A 25692-nucleotide genomic window follows, 5' to 3' on the forward strand; every position below is an offset into this window, starting at 1 on the left:
GTTCGCATGCTTCCTGGTAGTGCCATGACCTTGTTGCGAGCGTTAGAGAAGCATGTGTGCGTCACACCTACCTCTGGGGCCTGGGAAAGGGGGCCTCTCCCTCTGCCTGTGTGCCAGCGCCGATGAGTGTTGCCCTGGGAGAGGTGCGACTGGAGGCTTGTGTATGTGCTCAGGGCAGGATCGGATTTCAGGGAGGGAGCGGAGGAGACGGAAGGAGGGAGAGATGGACAGAGAGGGAGGGAGGGAGAGGAGTGGAAGGAGGGCACAGGGGCCTGGTTTCCTCACATCTGCTCAGCGAGATTGGATCTGCATGTTTGACCCCAGCCGAGTAGTGTGGCTTGCATTCCCTGGAGGGCATGTCTCTTGTCTCTCTCTCTCTCTCTCTCCCCCCTCCTCCCTGCCTCTCTCCCCCTCCCTCTTCCACTCTCCTTTCCCTCCATCTTGCTCTCCATGTCTCTGTCTCTTTCTTTTTTTTATCCTCAGTTGCTTCCCATCAGTGTTTTTATTTCTTTACCTTCCACTCTCCACCCATCCACCCACTTCATCAAGCAAATGACACTGAAGTGACTGCCATTATTTCAGTACAAATATCTCTGTTCACATGTTTGTTTTTGTTTTTTCCTCGACCTGAAAGAGACACACACACAACTACAGACACTCACTGACTCAAACACAGGGGAGGCACTAATGGTTTCCTGTAAGTGAGCCGTGTGTCTCTGCACAGGGAAAGGGTGACTCAGCGCTCAGCAATATCATGATGCATCATCAGGGCAGCTCACAACATGCCGTGTCGAGCTCAAGCATGACTCAGCAGAGTCAAAGTGAGAGAGGGGTCCAAGACTGTTTCCGCTGAAGTTCTGGGAGAAACCCCACCATTACCATTCCCCCAACCCAGTGGGTTTTATTGGGCGCCGTTTAGTGGCAGTATGGTAAGAGAGTGAGTGCGCTGGTCTTGGTGGTGGTAGTGGTGATTAAGTGTGTTTCTAGGGATATGATTGATAAGAAGGTCCCTGGGGGTGGGGGGTGGAGCGGGGTGGGGGGAGGGTTCCCGGCTTAGTGTGGCATCACAGTATTCCCAAGGATCCTAATTACTCTTGCCTGTATTCCCCAGCCCTGACTGATGTCTCTCTCTTCCCTTTGTTTTGACTCCTCACTGCCTTGATCATTCTCTCTATTTTATGTCTTTCCCTCTCTCTTTCCTCTCTGTCTCCCTCACACACACACTCACACTCATTGCACACTGTAATTGTGTGTGAGCGATGGGTGGTCTTTTGCCTAGTGGTGGGGAGGGTGTGGCTGAATAGTCTCATGATGTTTTTGTTTGCCACTGAATGACTGTCTGACAGCTGGTGGTCTCATGTAGTTGGGAAGGCTCAGCCTCTGTGGAAAAATGAGAAGCTGTTTCGCTTTCTATGCCATCACTCACATATGTACGTACGTACATACTCACTCACATATGTACGTACATACTCACTCAATCACATATGTACGTACATACTCACTCACTCACATATGTACGTACATACATACTCACTCACTCACATATGTACGTACATACATACTCACTCACTCACTTAATCACACACACACACAGGAGTGAGGGTTCGTAATTCTGGACTAGTGTGCTTTACCGGCACTGAATGAAGTGGCCACGTGTTGAAGCGTTTACTAGCGCTGCAAGCACATGGTTGGCTAATCCAAACAACAACAAAAGCAGGGACGCCAGTTGAACTGGGGGACTTTATAAAGCCTGTGCTGTTGTAGTGTTTTTTTTTTCTTCTGAAGGCCATGTTGTTGCCTTTGTGTTTCTTCTTTGCCTGTTTCCCATTCATACAGGCTACTTTTGTGTAAGTGACATGTTTGTGTCTTAGCTTCACTGTAGTTGCACTGTAACTTGCGTTGTGTTTGACTGTTCTGACTGATGATGATGTCAGAGACGAGGAATGTTGATGAAGCAGCTTTATTTGCCTGCGTGGGTCAGGAAATACAATCATTAGGGAGGGCATACAGATTTGGTCTGCCTGCAGCAGTTAACCTTCTTTAGCATAGTATTTCTATCTGATCCAAAGAGGATATTCTATAACGTGTCATTGATTCTCTCTCTCGCTGTGTGTGTGTGCCACTCTCGTTAACCTCTAGATCAGTGGTTCTTAAACTTACCCCCCAAAAAAAAAAAAAAACCATTGGGCCAAGTCTTGCGACCCCCTTCTTTCTAACCGGTAGAATTTGGTTTCAAAATGTTGCGAGATGGGCATTGGAAGTAGAGGCAAAAAATGTCTTCTCTCATCGGTAGGCTGTGTCATCACCAAAGGTATTATGTCAATGGCAGCCTTTGAGCCTTTGATTAAAAACCTTTCGAAAATGTCTTTTGTGCAAATCATTTCGCGACCCTCCAATATTTTTGGCACGACCCCCAGTTTAAAAACCACTGCTCTAGATTACCTTTCCCCCCCTCCCCATACCTTGCCCCCCACACCCACCCATCTGTCCTCTCACTTGCTTTACCTTTCTCCAGTCACTCTGCGTCTCGCACACCTTGAGTCTCATTTTTGTGTGTTGGTGTGCAGTGGTCAGCAGTGGGGCAGCGGCAGGCAGTGTCAGCCTTGTGGAGGAAGCTTTTGTGTAGTCCAAGTCTAGACGTGTGCGTGTGTGAGCGAGTGTGTTTAAATGAGTGTGTGTGGAGCGTGGGGAGTGGGAGAGCAGATAAGGGAGCCCTTGATTTTGGTGGGGGAGGTGTGCAGGCGATCAGACTGAAGGAACGGGGGAGGGGCAGCATGAAATAGAAGGAAGGGGGTGGGGAGCTTAAGGTGGGTGTGTGTGAGAGAGAGTGTGAGAGAGAGAGAGAGAGAGAGAGAGAGAGTCTGTGTGTGTGTGAGAGTGAGCAAGCAAGAGAGAGAAAGAGGGGGTTGAGAAAGAGGGTGTGAGCGCAAGCAGGCGAGAGAGAAAGGAAGGCAGAGAGGGAGGGACAAACCTAGAGCTATTGATGGGGAAAGAGAAGGGAGGGGTTGAGAGGGAGAGAGAGAGAGGGAGAGTGCGAGCGAGCGAGAAAGGGGAGGGGTGTGTGGGCAGAGGCTGTTTTCAATGAGGAAGCAGCCGAGCCATTTTCACCGTTGAGTAACAGCACGCTGCTCGCCGCCAAGAGAGCAAGGGGGAGAGAGAGAGAGCAAGAAAGAAAGAAAGAAAGAAAGTGCTCCTTCTGGATTTTTCCGTTTTTCATTTTACATTTTTTCACAAGAACGCCACAACCTGGGCTATCTTTTTGACCCTCCTTCTCTGCTCTCTGTCTTCCCCTCCTCCCCTCCTCATCTCTCTCTCTCTCCCTCTCTCTCCCTCTCTCTCCCTCTCTCTCTCTCTCTCCCTCTCCCTGCATGTGTTGGTGTGTGTGAAGGGAGACCTGGGGTGGACACACAATGGGGCGAAGTGCCTGTGGCAACTGGGCCGTTGTGCTGCTGAGAGGGGGAGGGGGCGGAGAGAAGACCGGCACACAGAGGAGCTAACGCAGCCAGCCAGCCCTCCCTCCTGCCCGCCCGCCCGCCTGACTGACTGCCGGCCCAAGGCCTCTCCTCCTCCTTCACTGCTGCCTGGGCTCAGGCTTGCGTTCGCTCGCGCTCTCTCACTCGCTCGCTGTCGGTTGGTCGTCAGTTCTTTTCTCGCTAGCGCCGTCCGGCCTAGGACGCCCAGCTCTTGGGCTTCCTTCAGACGTTTTTCTCTCGGAAAAAGGGGAAATTCCACCCCTTCCTTCGGCGCAGCACTATGGATTAATATCAGCCTGTGTGTGTGAGAGTGTGGTGGCTCAATGGATTTCTTTGGGATATACCAGTCCATGCCGGAGATCTTGAGAAGGAACCCTTCCTGTACTTTGGACTAACCAGAGGGGAGAGCAAACTTTCTTTTCCTTTTCTTCCTCTTCCCCACCTTTCCTCTCTGCTCCTTTTGTCATTCAGTTTCGTTTTGCGTCTCAGCGGAGTTCATAAATGGATTACAAGATGCATTCCAAATCAAATGATCTGCTGGATTTTCAGACACTGGATGCCCTTTTGGAAAAAATTGCACACTATTCTGTGGCTGTGAAAAGGTAAAGTCTTGCGCAATATCAGAAATGGAAACGGTTGTTTCTTATTACATTTGTGAACATATTCCTGCGCCATGAATTTAGTTCAGTATTTCAGAAGAAAGCCCTTGAGTTTGTATGGGCTACCGATGGTAATTCTCAGGTGAAAATACTGTATTTGATAGAAATCTTGTTTCCTTCAACATCTTCTGACATTAGCAAGGAACAGTCTGTATGTTTTATATTTTCCTCTGTTGTATTTTGAAACCAAAAGGACTCTCCAGAGCCCTGTGAGGGTTGCATTGTTAGCAGAAAAGCTAAAAAGGCCAGAATAGCCAGCCTCCTGGTGGGGGGTGTGTGTGTGTGTGTGTGTGTGTGCGTGAGTGAGTGTGTGTGTGGGGAGGGGGGAGGGGGGGTTCAGAGGAAGAGGGGGGTGGTGTATTTGTTGTGGCAGCAGGCAAGTTTTTGGAAACCTGTCCTCACTGGGCAAGGCTCACTAGACTGTTCTGTGTATTCTGAGAATTCTTTTCCAGTAAATCAAGCTCGGTCTGGTCACGGCTGAGTATTTGGACAACACAACAGTACAAAAGTTATTGAACAGTCCGTTCTCAGTTTTGCTGTTGTCTCCAACTTTAAAAGCGTTGTTTTACTTGCTTTCACCAATATTGTTAATGTGTATACAGTATGCTGCCTTCAGCTATCGAAATATTTCTCAAAAGCTAGTAAATGTTAGTTAGGGTACATATGCTAGTAAATGTTAGTTAGGGTACATATGCTAGTAAATGTTAGTTAGGGTACATATGCTCTGGGAGGTCTTGTGAGGACACTCAATAACATATGAGTCGTTAAGAGGTGCGTTCAAATTCGACAAACATTGGCGAACGTTTGTGGTGAATGAACAGTTGATGACATGAAGGTTTCTGAACAGTTACATTTGAACGATTTGGTGTTAACATTCCATTTAAATGGTAATTGCATTGTTATCTTCGTCCAGATCCACTGTATGTTCGTGGAGAACCACCACCTCAGACTGTTTGCGAGTGTTTGCAAATGTTCACCAAAAACTCAAGGCAAACAGAAACATGTTTGCAAAAGTTGGCAAACGTTCGCCTATGTTTGCGAATTTGAACGCATCTCAGGTGTTGAATTTGATTCCGTAGCCTGTCAGTGTGTGTGTGTGGCTGTGTTCAGTGGTGTTTTGAATCGCTCACCATGTAAGAGCAACCTGTGACCCCTTTAACGTGACTGCAAGAGCCTTGATTCTTGAGTCTTGATTCTACTTGTCTAGCATCGTCAGCTAGCTCTACGCAGTGGTTCTTAAGGAGGACTGGGTTTGTGTGGAGATCTTTGCAGAGGTTCATTTGAAGAATGGTCCGGTGTTGTTAACCATCATCACCTTTAACTTTGCATAGGCTTGACTCACGGTAAGCGTCTGAGAGCAGTGTTTCTCAGCAGCACCAAGAACTGCATTCAACCCCTAGAATGTGTCGGAAGTGACACATTCTCATTCCAAGCACGGGGTAAGTGTAGTGTAATCTGAGTATGGTAGAAGCCTCATCTTCTCCCTACACTGACTACACAAATAATAATAATACATTTTATTTGTTACATAGCGCCTTTCAAAGCACCCAAGGTCGCTTTACACACTAGACATTTACGCGTAGGACAAAAGATGCCGGACGGAGCGGCATAGTCGCCAGCGTTCCCGTGATGCTCTGAGATCTGAGGTCACCATGTTATGTCTCTCGGAGAAGGCTTTGATTTGGGAGGTCAGCAGACACGACTCTCACCAGAGGAGCGGGCTCTGCGCGGCTCCACAGTGAAAGAGGAGAGGTCGGGATGGATGGAAGTGGGGAGTGCTGGTCTAGTTCTGTCCAGTCGCAGTGGCATCCATTATTAATGAATTAGCTTCGAAGCAAATAACCACAGGGGCTTATGCTTCAACATTGCTGCCTGCAGTGGAGAGCGATTGAGCGGGCAAGGGGCTGTGTAGTCCTCGCTGCTATCGCCTCATGGAAAGGTGAATCGTTTACTTTTCCTGGGGAATGCCTGGCGATTTTGTCACGGGTATTTTGGTGTTTGTTCCTCTCGTCCCTCCTATCTGTGCGTCACACGTTGGGGTTTGGTCTGTTTGCAGAACCAGATTTCCTGGTACGGCAGCCTTGTGTTACAACTAAAGCCATTTCCTCCTCGGCCTAGCATTCCACAGATCTACAGAATGATCTATGCCCCGGTCAAAGGTCAAGCACTATTCCAGAGCGGGATGGAAAGGCAGAAGCAGGAAGTCGATCACCTTGCCTTAAAGTGTGTGTGTGTGTGTTTGTTTGTTTGTGTGATCTGGTAGGGCTGATACGGTCAGAGTAGTATGATTCAAAATCTTCAGTCACAGATGTGTATTGTGTATTACACCCACACCTTCAGCTTCACCAGCCGTTAAATGCAATCCATTCACCACCAGCCTTAAAGCTCCATTATTCATAAAAGAGGAATTTGAAGTGTGATTCTGGCTTAAAATTTCACCAACAACTTGCCTATACTTGATGGAGTGTGTGTGAGGGAGTGAAGTTGTGATCCTCTCATGTTACCAAGGCTGAAAGAAAAAAAAACCCTGTTGATTAGATCAGTGCATTTGTCATCAAATGGTCTATTTCACAGTTTTAGTGAGGTTGCATTGCTAGTGCAAAGTCGTGTGAAATTACAAGTGCAAAGTATGACTTGCGTCAAATTATGCTTGATCCAAAATATCTACATTCACACCACACACAAGCACAGACGTGCTGTCTTCCTCTCTACTACGTTATCTATTCATTTCATCACTCTTAATTTGTAATGAAATTGCGTACTGCAGGTTATATCCTCTGCAGTATTTTCAGCCGACCTTGAATGAAAGCGGCCACATCGAGTTAAAGGTGTTGAAATCACCTCGTGAACAGGTCAGGGTGTGCCCTCATTTCACATTTCCCTTCTTTGAAGTTACAACCAAATGTGAAACTATATAAATATTAATACATATATAAAAACAGTTGCAAGTAGGCCACGGTGTTAGAACAATTAACCCTCTTGAGGATATGGCCAGTAGGTCTAGGTGATGGACCTATTTATTTAGCCTACATTAAGCAGGAGGACAAGGTGGCGCTGACTGTCCTGGCCCTTCCATGAAGTGAGCCAGTAGTGCTGTTTATCAGTGTGGGTGTGTGCAGCAAAATTCTGTTATGCTCATAAAGGGGCGATCAATCAGACACTTTTCTAAAATATATAAAAGCATCAGTCTTCTATATAACCTTATCACAAGCAAGTCCTCAAGCTCTGAGTTTTTTGTGGTTTAGTTGAGTTTTAGTTTCCCCTCTGTACTATTGATCCGTTACTCATCTTGTTTGTGGTTCATAACGTCAAGAGCAGTGAGCAAAATTTCACACCAAGCCCTTAATTGATGTCAATGTCAACCGGAAAATCTCCATCTAAATCAGCCCGCGCTTTTCAAGTAAGGATGATTCTTTCAAAACAATGAAAGACAAATGATTTCTTTCATGAAGATTTGTCAATGTACTCTGAATGAGATTTCACTATTAATGTTACTGTTGTGGGCCTCTACAAGTGCTTTCATTGTTGTAGCACTGGTGATAAGGTCACACAGGTTAGTTTGTTCAGGTTTTGTTCATCTCTGCATCCCCAAGGCCATTTATCTTATCATAATTCTTGGCAATGATCTCATCAAAGTTTATTATTATCCAACCTTATCAGCAGCCATTTGAAGTTGGCCTAAATAACCTTTTTTTTATTTTATTTTTTTATTCAAAACTTATTGTAAAGTAAGTGCTACTGATGCTTGGCCAAAGAGCAAATGCTATCTTCTCATGGAATCTTATCAGATAGTGATGTCATTACTGCACCATCTGGTCAGTTAGCCACTTAAAGATGTCGAAATAGGATATTATCTTGTGTGCATAAGGAAATATCTTAAGTACACAAAATTAATCATTTTGTTCATGAGATTTCATGTCATGGAGGCAAGGTCTTGTTGTATGTGCAATCTAACTTGGGGTCTTATTTCCACACCTGTTATCTGTAACATTTAAGATGGTTGTGCTTTTCTGCTCTTACATGCTTGCACCATAATGTAGTACTGATTCCAAGTCTCTTTTAAGGCAACACACACTTTACCTAGTGGTTCAGTATCAGGAAGAGGGTGGTTGACATTAAGGCAAACTTGATTATCATATTTTATTAGTCACAGCGTTCTGTAGATCAGTTTATCTTCAGCTATAACAACATACCGGTAAGCATGATGAGGTGAGGTGATTAGGTCCAACATAATTTTTCTGTAGGGCCTCATGATGACTCTTTTATAATGGCAGTGATATTACCTCTTAGAAAACTGATTGTAATTCACATAAAAACAGCACACATACATGCGGTTGCTGTGGTACAATCAACCCAAAAGGCTGGAATATTTTGCAGTGCAATTAAGTGATGACCTACAGCTTCTCTTTAAGGCAAAATAAACTCTTAACGGGATAATCAGGTGTGCAGTCTCAGTTTTCCCCCCTTTCCCTCTCTCTGCTTTGTTTTTGTATATATAAATTACTATATTCATAAATAAATATTCATAAATTACTGGACCCTTTTCAAATCTTTCAGGCCTTCATAACACAACATTTACCTAGTACAGAATTGATGCAGCATAACAAATAAACATCAGACACTGCCATCCGTAAATATTCCAAATGTGCCGACAGCCGATATTAATCAACAAGGCCGATGTTGGCCAATATATCGGTGCATCCCATCCTGAAGACGTTTCTTTTGTCATAATGGCCGACTTCTGAACTTCATCCTAGTTCTTACAGGTCTACCTACCTAAATAGGAATGATTTCACTAAGATTATTCATTTGAAAGCTTTAAAACCTAAACCATGCCGATGTCCGTGTATTCCATTAATAGCCTATCACTAACAGTGTGAAAAACACTAATCTTATACTACTGTAGTAGTCTGTTATTCAGTTCAGTGGTCTGTTACAGCTTTTTTACATGATTTACTTCCAGGTGTCCAGAGTGAAGTATTCTCTAGAGCTGTTTAATCAGTTAGAACGCAACGTATATTCAATCAACACTATCAGCACAATTATGATGTTTTTATGCTGTAAATCTTTGATGGTTGGGAAAAAGCTATCTTGCTTTTTATGCAACCATATAATTTTATTGTTTGCCACCCATGTGGGTTCAAAATTCTTAAATTTGGAGGCATGTGAGAGGTTTGCTCGGCTCATTTGCCTTGTAATTAATTTTAGTTGGCATTCTTAGTCCTGATCAGTGCTTTATGCCAAATGGATTAGCCTGTTTCATGCTTGTCATATGAGTTTTATACCAATGGCACATGACCCTTTTGAGATTATTACCAATAAAGTGCCCCATGTGTCTGCGTAACCCATTGCCAGATTACACAGAAGTTAACGGAAATTTCAGGTAGCTCACACTCTATCTGGGATTTCATCCAACTCATTCACCTACTTTAAGCTAAAGAAAATACCAGTTTGTGTGCTTTTCCATCCTCTGTGCTATACAAATTAATTGACCCTCTCTTAATCAAGGAAGTAAGTTTGAAAAGCTCTGAGATCAAAACGCAAGCTGATCAGGGCGACTTCTCACAGAAACGCCACATGAAATTACAAGAAATATGAATTTTATGTGAATATGCTAATTTCCATTAATACTAGTCACATTATACCCTAGATGAATCGGGACTTAATCCACAACCCCCTCTAGTGAATTGATTTCTTGTTTGACTTTAAAGATCTTATGTAAATAGTGAGTGTCCTCAGTAGTGAGTAGTCTCCTCAGGAATTCCTATCAGAAAAGACTTGGACTTAAAATCTGGGTGGAAAATTCAGCCTTTGTTTAATGTCTATGTTATACTGTCTATGTTTATCTTATTCAGGCCTAGTTGCCTCTGAATTGCCCACGATAATTGTTGCCATGGCCGTATCAAGGGTTCTTGTAGCCTAGCCTTTTTTAAACAGAAATTCTTCGATAAGATTTGGATTATCAAAAACGGTAGTGGATTCACTGCATGATAACAGCAGGTTGCAATAGTGGCCTGATTTTTATACATATGAAGTACAGGGCATCTGTCTCTGAATATAATTTAAAAATGGCACTAGATGGTTGCTGTCTGTAAAAGTCTGATGTTCTACAAATGATGACTGGTGTGCATGAGGCAAAACAATGCCATTCTATTAAGGACTTTGGGGGGTTGTATTCATCAGTAATTCCAGCAATGAATGATAATGCTGGCTGTTACTGACCATCTGGTGTATTTGTGGTTGTGTGTATGTGCTGTATGAGTGTGTTTGTGTGTGCGTTGTGCTGTGTCTGTATTTTGTGGGTGTGTTGGTGTTTGTTTGTAGGTAGAGTGCAAGGCTTTGTACAGAGAGACATCCTCCACCAGCCTGAGCAGAGCAGACGTGCGCACGCACACACGCAGACTGGTACGCACAGTCTCTGCTTGGCTCCTGATGTGACCCCTGCGGCTCCTGCCTGTGTTCCCGCTGGCTGTCTGGTGGCCCATTTCCTTTGAGCTTCCAAAGCTTATCTGGTCAGAGCTGCTCCCAGGCAACTCCTACGTGGCGAGCGCTGCGTCTGGCTGTCCAGTGGACAGTCGTGCTTATACTGTTGTCCTTGGTTCACTGCCATGTGACCTGGTTTGGACTACTCTGCTGTGTCATGTTTGCTCCTATAATTACACAGGAGTGTAAACATGTTGCTGTATTTGAGGAACTTTCCAAGACACCTTGTTGATCGTTGGTTACATGCCCTCGGGGGGTTTGTGTTCATCAGAAATGTGGAAAGAGTTTGTTAGCAAGCACACTTGGAATAGGGCACGTATTACGTGCACTGACGTAAATACACAGTTGTAGAAGGAAATGACCGGTATGCTCTGGGGAATTCCTTATTGTGGTCCTGATGACACTATTTGAAGACTTGGATATGGCATAGAAAAGATTTCTTTTTTCTAGATGTTCAAGGCCCCTACCAAGTAAAGGGCTTTGATATGTATGCTAAATCGTATTATTTACATTTTTAACATTATCAAGCTTCTGATATAGGGCAATTCCATGCAAAACTGTCACGTCCATAACGCCAACTAAATGCCAATGTATTTGTATGATGCGAATGATTATGTGAAACGTTTTTCATGTAAGTTCTACAACCAAGAAGAGTAAATGCTCAAATTTCAAGTAATCATCATTCACATCATAACATACCATGGCATTGTGTTAGCGTTATGGATTTGACCGTTTTGTGTGGAATTGCCCTATGTCGACACTACATTTTAAATGTTACACTTAATCTCATAAACTTTCTAAAATGTCTATGCTAAATTTATGCTGCTAGGGTGTGTGTGGAAGAAGCCATATTTGTGGTCCCAGTAGATGCTGTTGCAGATATGTCTAAGGTTCGAACGGTGACTGGTACACAGTGTTAAAGACCCTGGACCTGGCTATAGTTCACCAAAATGTAAATGTAGTGCAAAAGGGAAGTAAGTCAGTGCAACTGCATCTATTAACTTCCCCACTGTATTACAGCCGGGTTACACTACATTATGAGTTGTTGATGCAGGTCTTTGTAAACAACAAGAAAAAGCCTGCCCATTTTAAGTAAATAAAGGGACGTGCCTGCCACACACCTCAGAGATCAGGAAAGCCTGGAATACACGGGATGTCTGTCTCTGCCTTTGTCTTACCAGTGTTGCCAGTTCACTTCTGTCTACAGACACAGCCACAAAGTATTTCACTGGCTGTCCTGACTAGCCTGTGTGAGAAGGCCTCCTGTATCTTGAGCCGCAGGCTGCGTATAAAACCATTGAAATCTGTAAGAGTCATCTGCTGGAACACCTTTAGTCAACAAATTTCCAAGATTAGTGATGTAGGCTAAGGTGTTTTTAAATGCTGATGGCCTCATGAGATCACTCAGGTCAGTCTCTTTCTGGACCTGTCGTGGCATAGACTCTAGTCTACGCATAACCTGGCCTGGACGGTATCTCACATGCCTCACCAACACTTCAGAATCCACTGCTGGTTGTTTTCACTTGGATATGTGTTCGAACATACCCCCCCATTTTGTGATGGTGTGAATCGTGTGTTTGCTGCGTCATTCTCACTTGGCCCCATTGCTCAGGGCTCGGCCCTGGCCTGGCAGGTCCCAGACAGCTTGGCATTCTTTCCTCCCGAGTCACGCTGCTAAGCAGTCGGGTCGGTCCTCCCCCTGTGCCTTTTGGGAATAGAGTCAGGGCCATCATGTGACCTGGACGCTGCTGGGCCCTTCATAACGTGAGTCATCAAGTGTGTGGTCAGTTTGTTGAAACTAAGCTACCGTGCGTGCGTGCACACTTGTGCATGTTCTGAAATCAGTGCGCATGTGCGCACACACACACATACACAATTTTTTAACCTCTCATTTTGATGTTGTATTTCCTCTCTTAGGCGTATTTTCAGCAGAGAAGTTTTAGAGCAGAGGCTGGCCTTGGCGCTCACGAGTGTCTTAGCTGTCTTTGTGCTCTGTCTCGAACACAGTGTCCCTTGCGTCAGTAGTAGCAGGTCGGGGGCCGGGGAGGGTTGGTTGTGTGAGTGTGTGTGTGTGTGTGTGTGTGTGTGTGTGTGTGTGTGTGTGTGTGTGTGTGTGTGTGTGTGTATATGTATGTGAGTGGTGGTGGGGGAAGTGGAACACTTAGTTCGTCTAGAGCCAGATGATGACGACCAGCACTAACCTCAAGAATAAAAAAGGGGAAAAAAGCAGAAGACGAAGAAGAAAAAACCTCCCACATCCTGAAGCCTCCTGGGAGACCAGAACTGGAGAGAGCCAGCGAGACAGACCGCAGGGCCAACCATGCCAAAACCAGAGGAAAAAATCACTCTTTCATCGCATTGATAATAGTTCTCCAAGCCTCAAGTGCCTTTTTGTGAACTGGCTCACCGTGAGCGTAATTTGATAACTGAGCGGTTGTCGTCGTCCGTCGTGGCTTTCAGCTCGCTGCGTTTTGATCACTCTCATCACTTGGGGTCAGGACGTGTGTTTTGAGGTTTTAGCAATGACAGCAACGGAAGCTGCCTTCTATTGTCTTGTGGTGTTCGTGCTACACAGTGTTCTGTGCACTGGCCGGACACTTTGTTCTCGTTTATTTCCTGTGGCAGTTTTAAGTGGTTCATATTAGCACATTCAGGAATATTCTTATGGGATAACGGTTTTACAGTTATCCAGTAGTTATGCCTCTTATGTGACTGTGCACTAGTCTATGGATATGTGCACAAGGCAGAGTAGGAGGAACCCACCTAGATGATTCCTACTCGGGTGAAACTGGCCAGCCTTTTCAAAGAGCAATGTTATGTAAGTGGGACACCTTTCTCAAAATATCTGTTGTGCTACATTGTGACATATCTGTTGTGCTACATTGTGAGATTTTAGAGTCTTACGTTCTTTCACAAACTGGATCTTAATTTAAACTATGGGTAAAATGCAAGGCCTGAAGTCTAACTAGAGCTAATTTAATAAGGAATCAAAATCTATTTGCTAATGTAATACCAGAAGCAAGACCCTAAGAGCAAACATTTGTAGGTCAACTCCGTGCTCACGATAGCTTTATTTCAGTTTTAGTCTCACAATAGCTTTATTTCATTCAAAAGACACTTTGTTGTCTAACTTTACTTTTTTTTCGGCATTAAGTGAATGCCAGCGCTCCCTTAGATCAGTTATAGTTCTATCCGTAGCACAGCGATGCTTCACAGAATTGCAGCACCACATCAAGGTCTCTCTTGCCTGTTGACCCCTGACCCCATAAGCCGCTGAGCACACAGTCATCACCACCCCAGGAGCCAGAGACACGTTCCCAATCCCTCAACCCTCTCTTTGCATTCGTCACAAGTGCCAGTGTGAGTTGCGTCGCTGGCAGGTTTGTTTGTTTTTTTCAATGTGAAATAATTGAGAGAGTGAGAACTCCCCTGAGGAGCCTGGAGGCTGTGGCATGACCTGAGGTTGCCCCCGTGGCTATGGTGCGCTGTGCTGTGCTGTGCTGCGCTGCGCCGCGCCACGTCGTGGCAATCCCTGCTGCTTCCCCTGCAGTGAGTGTGACCTCTCCCTCACCCTCCACTCCCATTAAGAGATCAGTTATGTGAGCCCCAGGGCATGCCACTCCTGTTTCCAGCATAGCCTTGGAGTGTTTGTCAGCCCACACACACAAACAGAAAACAGACACGCACTGTCTAGCAGACACACAAGGTGCAACTCTGCTGCACTAACAGCCAGACTCCTTTGTGATGTCTTCATCCGTGATATGTGAGTAAGGCCGCAGGAAGCCTTGCCGTACAAGATGTTGATGCATTTCAACTATGCAAAGGGTCTATGGGCCAAACATGCAAAATGCACCATTGACCTCAATATGTTTTGTATAGAGCTACCACAGGTTACTCTACCAACCACAGGTGGCAGTGTGGTGACTATATAAAACATATTGATGTCAATGGGGCATTTTGCCCATGTTCAGGGTGGAAAATAAAAAAGAAAGATTTGCATAAGACAAGTCAAATTGGTGTTTTCAAAAAGAAGGGATCATGGAGAGTAAAGAAAAACATATTTAAAAAATCTTTGTATATTCCCACAAGGTGTTTGGGTGCTCTGAAAATGATAACCAAAATGATTTTTCAGACTTGTGAGGTGTGCTGTTCAGACCCTGAAGGGATTTATTTTCTGTTCATTGCTTTTTGTGAGAGTGTTTCTGGTACTTATCTCAGTAAGGAAAATAAATCAAGAGCCTATGTTGAGTACAAATATGTCTTCTGAAGGCTTAAACAGAGCCTAGCCAAAAACTCCAATAAAATTTGTATCAACTTTGAGGGACAGCTATGACCATGCAGGATTATCCAGACCAAACGTAACGATTTTGCTACTTACTATTCCTATTTATGTACCAGCATGCAAAATTTGAGCCTCCTACATGGTTTAGTTCTTGCGCTGTGGGCTTGTGAACTTTGACAAAAAAAAGAGGCCGAACAAACCCCTGTAAAACTGGCTTTATCTTGGAAAGTATTGATCTTACATAAGAGTAATTTTACAGTGCGTCTCCTGGGTAACATAGGTACACCTGGTAATTTTTTTGAGAGTTTTTTGAGACCTAAGTGCGTGGGCCCTGGTTGAACTGACGTGGAATGACCCCAAAGACTTTGTGTTGACATGGCAATATACATGCAATGTAATGGTTTCAAGAAAAGGGGAGGGGGGTGGGGCAACAGAGGTGTCAGACTGAACTGTCATTTCTCTCCTCATGGTCAGCCAATTTATGGAAGGTGTGGCAATTTCTGTTCCATGATCATACTGCATAATAAGAGAAAATCTAAAATTAGTCCGACCACACACAAACACACACACAGACACAGACAGAGCTCTAAACTCTAAACAGAGGAAGAAAGGAACTGGGAGGAAGTGGTGGTTCCCAAGGGAACGGATGCAATATGTCTGTTGCTGCTGGCGACGATGTCAGCTCATGCAGGGATGCTGCAGATCACATGGAGAGTGATGGTGGTAGGGAGGCTTACTATGGTAGCAAAGAAGAGGATCCACTCAAATGGATGCAGTTACTCTATGCACATTATATGTTGATGGTCTTGTAGGGCTGGGCAATGTTGATCAAAATTATATTATTAATATATTATAAATTAATATCCTGATATTTTAAGGCTGATTAGTGACATGTCATATATACTGGTGTTTTATACCTGACTATGTATATATATTTCATGTTATTTTCTTGTTTAATGTAATGGAGCTATTTAGGTGAATTAGGCTATATGCGTATTTGCAATCAAATGCATACGAGTAGCTAATCTGTTCCTGGGAAAATATGGCCTTTGATGGCAGACTGTAATCAGGGTTATAATTGCAAACACTGTAACCACTGACAAAGTAACCACTGACAAAATTTGAAGCACTTTTGACTGGGCTAATTGCTCTGTTATAACATTCTGCCACATTTTGCTCTGTTCTAAAATTCTGTGGTGTGGTATGGTTATGTTTATGGTTATGATATTTTACAGACTCTTTTGTCCAAAGCGACTTACAGTAGTTCTGAAGTTGGCTGGGACCAAGTTGGCATTTGATAAACCTGGTGCTGGTACCTAAGTAGGTTAAATTTGCAGCTTTATAGGATATTTTACCGGAAAGTTAACTACAGAAAAATACAACTGAAGTGAGGCCACATCAGGTCAGAGAGACTGGACAACTGTGACTGCTTTTGGTTGTTCAATATGAGACGGCTATTCTTAGCCGTTTCCCACCAGGAAGTACATAACGGAAAACTCTATCAAAAGATACAAATTGTTGGCGAATGGTTCAGTTATGGTTTGAGTATATTGTTAGCTGGCCAACTGTTCATAGAACTGCTGTTGAGAGAGATCTCTGCAGAATCAGAGAAAGAGTGCAGATCGGGGTTGTGCAGAAAGGGTGAGACAGGACGACAAGCAGCAAAGATTGGCACGTCTTTAGCGAAGAAACGCAACACATCATCAAGCTGTATCACTTTTATTGCCAGACTCAGGGTCCATTCAGATTCAGAAGACGCAGACATGACCTACAACATCTTAAAAAGGAGAAGAAAAATGTATTTATTTATTTATTTAACAAAAAGGGAGAGAAAACAATGTACATGCTGTGCACCCCTATCGTGATGGATTGAGAATGATTGGTATGAAGCCAACTGTGAGGCTGTGCATATGTAATGAATGATAAGCTTAATTTGTACACAGAATGCAGCTGAAAGTGCTTTACATTTGGAGCATTTAACACAATAATAGAGAAAAATGTAATAATATAAACAAACAAAACACCACGCTTTGCTTGTGGAGCACTTTGGGCACAATAAAAATATTAGCATTGGAAGATCTAAGGTTCCTTTGTGGTTGATAAGATATTATAAAGCTCAGAGATATGTGAAAATGCTAAGCCATTTAGAGCTTTGTAAGTAATTAACAGAACCTTAAAATCAATTCTATAGGAAACAGGGAGCCAGTGCAGTTCAGCTAACACAGGGATGATGTGCTCTCTTTTCTTGGTCTTAGTTTAAAGTCTAGCAGCAGAGTTCTGCATGAGATCCAGTGATCTGTAATCTCTAACAGCCTCTTCTTTTTCTCTGCTTTCCTCCTTCTCCACATTCCTCATTCTGTTCCTCTCTTTCTTCCCCCTCTTTCACTCTCCTTCTCTCCCTCCATCCTTTCAGAGAGCCCAGCGAGGAGTGCAATGGAATCAGCGGTCCTCTCTCTGTGGAGCCCGCGCCCGGCTCGCGGCTGAACGAGTGGTGTCCCGCCGGCCTTCCCTCCGCCCCTGTGCCCGCACCGCACCTCGCCAGCATGGGGGACGGTCTGGACGCAGCGCAGATGTCTGGTCACAGCAGCGGCAGTGGTGGCCAGGGGCAGCTCTCTGCCCAGCCGACGGTCCCCACCCACAACCCGCCTGCCCCCGAGACCTCCAACCCCCTTCGGCCCAAGCGCCAGACCAACCAGCTGCAGTACCTGCTCAAGGTGGTTCTCAAGTCCCTGTGGAAGCACCAGTTCTCGTGGCCCTTCCAAGCTCCCGTAGATGCAGTCAAACTCAGCCTGCCTGTGAGTATTTTTTTAATACACTTTTCTGCCTTGAGTGTTTTTAAAACCTAATAAACTAAAAAAAAAAAAAAAAAAATCTCTAGGATAAGTGTAGGAAGGTTAAAGGCTTGTTGTGTAAAAGTAAAAGAAGAGAGTGTAGAGAATGACACCACTTACAACTGTGAGATCTAAACACCACACCACTGAAACTAAAACTTCAGAGCACTGATACTGCCTTCATTCACAACCATAAACTCTGAAGACCCGACTTAAAAAATCCTGACTTCAAAACTTTGCGTTCAAGTCATTTTTCCGGAGTCGGATGGCGGGATTCCTGAATATCGGACGCGTCATGAGCACACCATAAGGCCATAGCACCAGCGTATAGTGTTCCTCTACTAGGATTACACTGGAGGTGTAAATCTTCACTGGCCTCATTGATAATGAAACGATTTTCAATGCATCGTCACACTGGTTCTGGTCTCTTGTTTTTATTTGTAGTAATACAAAATAACCACTCAAGTTTAAAATGCCTACTGTATGTTAAATACTACATACACAAACATATAATTGTTTTCACATTAAAACAAATTAGCCCCTTGAGAAGAAATCAGTTGCTATACTATAAAATAAATTAAGATCAAACAAGGTTATTCATACCCACAACTTGCAAGATTCAGAATATTGCATGTACTATCTGTGGTAAACCCTATTAAGAACTGTGTATTGCATTTGGCTAGTATAACTCAGCCTAAAGTTGGAGTACCTAGGCTGCCAGCAGAGCTGTTCATTCAGTATGTGATGACCACGCTGTTGCCAGCGTCACAAGCCTAAGGAATGTGTAATGTGACGTGTAGTTGTGGACAGTGTTATCTGAGTGTTACCTTGTAATTTATCAAATTCAGAGTGCAATAAAATGGGTAAATGGGTTTGGATTTTGTAAACATCATTGCAAATATTTTTCTTCTTTAGTTTAATATACGGAGTCAAAGTTATGATATACTCTCACACCACAAACATTGAGCAGCAAATTCTTGTCTGAACTTATGTAAGGAAGTGCAGACCAGAGATGCCAACAAAGTGGACAGATTTTAAATGCAAAGTTTCCCGGCTTGTTTTCAGATAACTCTGTCAGACACTATAAATATTTTTTATAAGAAATGGCTGTTGGTGTAGCCCGCGCATCTTGGCAAGGTCATGTTTATGGAAGAGGAATACATACAGAGTGATAATGGGTGCAGCTGGCACACATGCCATGGCCTTTGTGGTTTATGACTGCAAGGACAGTCAGTAACAAGGGCAGGTCTGGCCCCAGCCGTGGCGCAACTGGCTGGGGCACCTGCACCGTACGCCGGCGACCCGGGTTTGATTCCCGCCCCGTGGTCCTTTCCAGATCCCACCCCGACTCTCTCTCCCACTCACTTCCTGTCATTCTCTACTATCCTGTCAATTAAAGGCATAAAAGGCTAAATATACTTTAAAAAAATGAGATAAAATAAAAAAAACAAGGGCAGGTCTGGGCAAAGTATTCGGTTGTTAAGTCCGACGTCACGGGCCCAACATCTTTTTGGTCAAAAAACGTTTACTAGCGCAGCCAGACAGTTTCTGCAACTTATAAACCTTGTCACCATCACCTCCATTTTATTGGGAGTAAAACAAAACCAGTTAACTTTAAGAGAGCAATTACTATAGCTGTGCAGCCAGATGATACAATCAAGGATTACGTGCAGGCTTCGGCGAAAAATAGGATTTTTAATAGGTTGAGGCAACAAGTGAGTAGTAGGATGACAATTTTCTTAAAGGCTACACTGAATAGTGGAAAAAATAGTTTATTTTACTGTCTATGAAGAAAACCGAGCGGCTTTGAAAGCCGTAGGACCTGGAAAAAGATTTATTAGCTTATTATTGCATCATCACTAAATAACCGAATTGGGCTGAAGTATGATTACCATGTGGCTGATGGATAGGGCTGCTCGATTATGGCAACAACAAAAAACAAATCAATCATGATTATTTTGGTCAACATTGATCACGGTTATTTAACACAATTACTCAATGACAATTATTCACAATTACTCTGGAGACATCATCCATTTTCTTAACTTTGAATATAATTTAACTAAAAAGCAAATAAAAATACATGCAATAAATTTAGTTGCCACTGTACAGCAGAGGGGTGCTCTGGATTTGTAATTTATTTATAAATGGCAATTCAGCGAAATAAGTATAATATTTTGTTGATGTCAGCCCTACTCTCTTAACGGCTTTTTTGTTACTTGTCCTGCAGGATTACTACAAGATTATTAAGTGTCCTATGGACATGGGAACAATCAAGAAGCGGCTAGAGAACAGCTACTATTCTAATGCCCAAGAATGTATCCAAGACTTCAACACCATGTTCACCAACTGCTACATCTACAACAAGGTATGGGACCTTTTCCTTCCACAGTTTCAGGCATCAATTCATACAAAACTGTTCTACTGATAAAAGCCTTGTGGGTGTTATTGAACCTGTTTGAACCCAATCACGTGTCGCCCCCTGCAGCCCGGGGACGACATTGTCTTAATGGCGGAGGCCCTGGAGAAGATGTTCCTGCAGAAGATTTCCGAGATGCCCACAGAGGAAACGGAGATCACTGTGATGACGGGCAAAGGTCGTGGCCGCGGCAGGAGCCGGGATCCAGGTATGGCCCCGTGTGTGTGTGTGTGTGTGTGTGTGTGTGTGTGTGTGTGTGGGGTTCAGTCAGAGTTCAGTCTTTGGTGGGAGACCTTGCTCACCACTGTGACCTGAAAACTCTGCCTACTCACGCGTGTGATGTACGTGTGACTCACTGTCTTCCCCATGGATGTGAAGCTTGGCTCATGCTCTTATTTGTATTTTCTCCCTCTTGCTTTCTGTGCTCTTTCACTCTCACCCCCCTCTCTATATCCAGGCCTTAACTTGAAACCGGGCTCCGGCATGGACTCCCCGTCGACAACCCCCCACACGCGCGGACTGTCCAGTATGACCCCGGGACCGCAGACCCGAGGCCCGCCACCGCAGGGCCCGCCCCTGCTACCTCCCCAGCTACCTCCCCAGCTGCCTCCCCAGCTACCTCCCCAGCTACCTCCACAGCCCGCCATGCAGCCCATGCCCTTGCGAGTGCCCCCCATGCTCCCTACGCACGCACCCCAACTCGGGCCGCCTTACTCGCTGGGCCCTCTGGACTGTGCCCCCCAGGCGCCCCCCATCATAACGTCGGTGCCTCCTCCCCCCGCCCAGACCACCCTGCCGCCCCCACCCATCCAGCAGAGCGCCGCGGCCACCCTCCAGAGCGTCTCCCTCCCGCAGCCCAAAGTAAGTGGTCAGATGACCAAGGGAGCCCACTCCACACATCTATTAAAACACCTTCAGTTGATATCTCAATGACTTCGTGAATTATATTGACCTTTTTCAGAGCAGCACAAAAGTACAAGATGATGACACATAAGATGATATGTAATGATGAGAATTGCCTAACAGAAATACTTTTTTTTACTGATTTTAAAGCACATTGAACTGCCTTGGTAAGAAATGCGCTATAAAAATAAAATTGCCTTTGCCTTCTGTTGATGAAGCTTCTGTTTATTTTACCTGTAGTGGAATCTGAATCCTAATTTCTTCATTAGTCGTAGTCACTCTATATCGGCTTTTGAGTTTGTTCAATTTGTTTGACATGGCTTGTCTGATCAGTTCTTCCTTCGTCCCTAGCTTACAGCACGTTTTCCCAGAAGCCAGAAGCGGAAAGCAGACACGACGACGCCCACGGCCAACGACCAGCTGAGCGAGTCCTCGCCAGCCGAGTCCAAGTCGGGCAAGACGCTGCGGGGTGCTACAATGCGGCCCACCAAGCTGCCCAAGAAGGAGGCACCGGACTCGCAGCACCACCTGGGCCTGCTGGCCACAGGCGGCGGCGCGCACAGCCCCAAGCAGCAGGAGCAGATGCGCTACTGCGCTGGCATCGTCAAGGAGATGTTCGCCAAGAAGCATGCCGCCTACGCCTGGCCATTCTACAAGCCCGTGGACGTGGATGCACTGGGCCTGCACGACTACCACGACATCATCAAGCATCCCATGGACCTTAGCACCATCAAGGTGAGTGTTCATGTGGGTGTGTACGAGACGGGCTATTGGCTCAGAAGCTTCTGATTGGTTTTCTTCCAATTCTCACAGCTCTGAGTGAAGCAGTTAAGCTAACAAGGCCCCCAAAACAAAATTAATTTTGTCATGTTCACAAACTTAACAAACTCCTTTTAACTTTAACTAACAAAGACAGCTCTCCTGTGTCATTAATAGCATATTAATAGCTTCCCCTCCACATACTACAACTAAATATTTTAAAGAAGCCCTATGCAAGTCTGGTTATTCCTTCGCTGTTTCTGGGTTTTCGCCTGATTTTGGCTTGCATTTTTCACGACATAGCTCCCCCTGCAGCTTCGGTAGCAAGTGACTGCTACGCTAAACCCCCACTAGCTAGCGAGATATATATATATATATCAATAAACCAAGCTAAACACATACAGGGCTCACAATAAAACGGTTGAGCAAACACATTGTTCAAGAGACTATCAAATCACATTACAAAAACGAAGTTCACCCAAGGGTAGGCTACTTACAATTTCAGCAGCAACAAAGCCAAGTCTGAGTCCGTTTTGCAGTCTTCTTAGAAACTACAATCTGACTACATTTTCGAGGCCTTCCGCCGAGTCACATCCGGATTTGTTCGGTCCCGGACCAGAAAGTTGCATATTCGGTTTTTCCGCGGAGAAGCACTAGGGGGAGACGAAGCACCCACCAAACGACCCAAAAAGTGTTGTAGAACCATCAGAACGACTCTCAACCTGCATAATTAAGGTCATTTTTGCTAAAATTGTTGCATAGGGCTTCTCTAAGTTGGAACAAAATAAAAAGATGGATGCTTCACATATCATATGGTACTCTGCAGATTGTTATGATCCGATAATGGAATTTTTGATTGCCTCTCATTGCCTACAGATAATAAAGCTCGCTTGAATGAATCAGATTTTGTGAAAACATTCCTCTTACTGTGGTAAGACATAACTAAATGCCCTTTCCTGCTGCAGGTTAAACTGGACAACAGGCAGTACCGGGACGCACAGGAGTTTGCAGGTGACGTCCGGTTAATGTTCTCCAACTGCTACAAGTACAACCCTCCCGACCATGAAGTGGTTTCTATGGCACGGAAACTACAGGTACTTGTTTCCCAATTGTACCTACCTGTTCCCTCTTAGCCTTGATAAAATCATGTCCAGTTCACGTCCCTGCGTTGACGTTTCCCTCGGCCCTCTCTCCTCAGGACGTTTTTGAGATGCGCTTTGCAAAGATGCCGGACGAGCCTGAGGAGACGTTGACTCCCGCGCCGGCTCCCATTCTTCACCCAGCACCTATCAAGACGCAGCCTCCCCTGGCCCCCGTGTCCTCCTCGGACTCCTCCAGTGACTCTTCCTCGGAGTCGGACTCCTCCACGGACGACTCTGAGGAGGAACGCGCTCAGAGACTGGCTGAGCTTCAGGAGCAGGTGGGAGAGTGTAGTAACTAACACCTGTTAACGCCCCTCAGCAGTCCAAACAACAGTGGTTGGCATTCTTAAATCATAGAGAGACTTCTGCTCAGCAACTTTTAACTTGCTCACGGGTTACCTGCTCACATGGTTGTCACTGCAGTTCAGGACAACAAAAAAATCATTTCATGTCGCCTGCTGTTTTTCTACTTTCAAGGGCGCTAACACAATCAAGGTCTTTGGTTTGATTCAATGTCCAGAAAGCACTTGAACTGCTGAAAATGTCCATTTGTACTGGACATCACATTAGCTTGTTAACTTTCAGTCAAGTCATAACACTGTAGGCGTGCAGGATGTCCGCCCCTGTTGCTAGGAGCCCCTGCTGACCGTCTCCCCCTCCCGATTTGTCCACAGCTGAAAGCCGTCCATGAGCAGCTGGCTGCCCTGTCTCAGCCCCAGGCCAGCAAACCAAAGAAGAAGGAGAAGGAGAAAAAGGAGAAGAAGAAAGACAAGCACAAAAAGAAGGCGGGAGCAGGAGGCATTTCTGCGCTGGACGAGCTCCCCGAGCCCCCGATCCCTGCCCTGCCGCCCCCCAAGAAGAGCAAGAACAACAAGGACCCACTGCCTAAGAAGACCAAGAAGCCTGGGTAAGCCAACAGAGATACGCTTTCTCTCTCTTCTCTGGCTGTCTGTCTTACAAGGAAGCTAGACCAGGCGCGTAATTGTAGTGTTCCATTCTTGACGCGTAAATTCCATTTTAGAAGACTGGTCTATTTTTTTTTCCGAACGTACGCGCCACTATCACGTCTGGTGTAGCCACTTTCATTGATTACAGTGGTTAGCAAATTGCTGTAGCGGACGCAACGCAAATGGAACGCTTCAGTTACACTCCTGGTGTAGCTTCCCTGTTACTGTTTTATTAAACATGGGGGATTTTTTGTTTTTGTAATACTTTAAAAATATTTTCAATCATCAGTACTAAGCCTAATTGTAATAAATCGTACATTTTGTGGCTACATTTGTCAGAATTAGCAGTATTATCCTAATTGTTATTTCTGTTTCTCTCCCCCCACAGTAAGAAGGACGGTGTGAAGAATAACCGCTCCATCCCTCCACCGGGCCCCGTGCCCCCCACCCTGCAGCCCGTGCCCAGCCTGGACTCGGAGGAGGACCTGCTGGGCTCCGGTGGGGCCCCTGGGGGTCCAGGCGGCCCGGAGAAGTGCAAGCCCATGACGTACGAGGAGAAACGTCAGCTGAGCCTGGACATCAACAAGCTGCCCGGGGACAAGCTAGGCCGTGTGGTGCACATCATCCAGTCTCGCGAGCCCTCGCTCAAGAACTCCAACCCCGACGAGATCGAGATCGACTTTGAGACGCTCAAGCCCTCCACGCTGCGAGAGCTGGAGAGATACGTCTCGTCCTGCCTGCGGAAGAAGAGGAAGGCTCCAGGTTAGTGGTGCTGTTTTTTCTTTTGTTTTATTTTGTTCTTGTTTAGTACTTTTGATTCTTAAACATTTAACTCTGCGTTTTTCTTTGTTTTGTTTTGATCTTTTTGGTACTTTTTGATCCTTAAACATTTAACTGTGTTGCATAACAGAGATAGTCCATATAAAACATAATTGCTTATACTAATGTTGAATGCTGACGGTTCATTGCCTTTTTACCTTGCAGAAAAGACCATGGAAGCCCTGAGTGCCACCAAGACCAAGGGCTCCTCCTCTGACTCAGGCAGTAGCAGTGAGTCCAGCTCCTCAGACAGTGAAGATTCCGAGACAGGTGAGACTGACACCACTGCAGAGGTCAAAGGTCATTAGGCACTCATGTGAGGATTAGAATGATGTGCACATTGTGTGTGTGTTGGTCTCCTCCACTTACTTTCGCTGGCCTCTTTAGTGGGAATGGTATCCAAGCAGAAGAAGAAGGGTCACTCGGGGAAGGAGGGCAAGAAGCCTCACCACCAGGCCCTGGCGCCCGGCCTGGTCCAGCCCCACATTGCCCCGCTGCCCCCGCCCCAGGTGCTGCAGCCCATGGCCCAGCTGAAACAGCAGCAGCAGCAGCCCCAGCACCCGTCGCCCGTGGCCTACATGCCCCCACCGCAGCCCGTCGCCGCCCTGGAGTCCTCGCAGCTCCTGGAGAACACGTTTGACTCCCTGCCCAACTTTGGGCAGCCCCTCATGCACCTGTCGCACCACGCCAGCGAGTCCTCGTCCCCCGCCGGACCGCCACCGCACCTGGGCGCACCGCAGCCCGGCGGCACCGTGTCCCCCGAGACCCATCCTTTCCTCAATCAGCACGCCGTACTCCCCCCTCCAGGTAAAACCCCTGCAGGACACTTCTGTCTGCCTTACTCCAACTAAGGGACTGCTCTTTATCTTTAATCAGTTTTGCTAGACTCATAATGGTAGCCATAGTTGCTGAATTACCCGCTTAGCCATGTTAACGGATAAATACTTGTAAAGGGAACATTTCAAACCTTGTTTA

The 25692-nt window shown here is 45.4% G+C and overlaps 1 protein-coding gene across 1 annotated transcript in view; it reads left to right on the forward strand.

Moving 5' to 3' along the window:
- Positions 1 to 25692, forward strand: part of brd4 (bromodomain containing 4) — a 34903-nt gene that overhangs the window by 6112 nt on the left and 3099 nt on the right. The window contains 12 exon segments of the mRNA XM_048245092.1: positions 3389 to 4075; positions 17311 to 17692; positions 19959 to 20096; positions 20217 to 20355; positions 20605 to 21008; positions 21402 to 21785; positions 22775 to 22903; positions 23008 to 23229; positions 23626 to 23858; positions 24287 to 24660; positions 24883 to 24987; positions 25105 to 25524. Of these exon segments, the coding sequence (XP_048101049.1) occupies positions 3975 to 4075; positions 17311 to 17692; positions 19959 to 20096; positions 20217 to 20355; positions 20605 to 21008; positions 21402 to 21785; positions 22775 to 22903; positions 23008 to 23229; positions 23626 to 23858; positions 24287 to 24660; positions 24883 to 24987; positions 25105 to 25524 (3031 nt within the window). The 5' untranslated portion in view covers positions 3389 to 3974.

Source organism: Alosa alosa, chromosome 6 (assembly GCF_017589495.1).
Source record: "Alosa alosa isolate M-15738 ecotype Scorff River chromosome 6, AALO_Geno_1.1, whole genome shotgun sequence".
NCBI lineage: Eukaryota > Metazoa > Chordata > Actinopteri > Clupeiformes > Clupeidae > Alosa > Alosa alosa.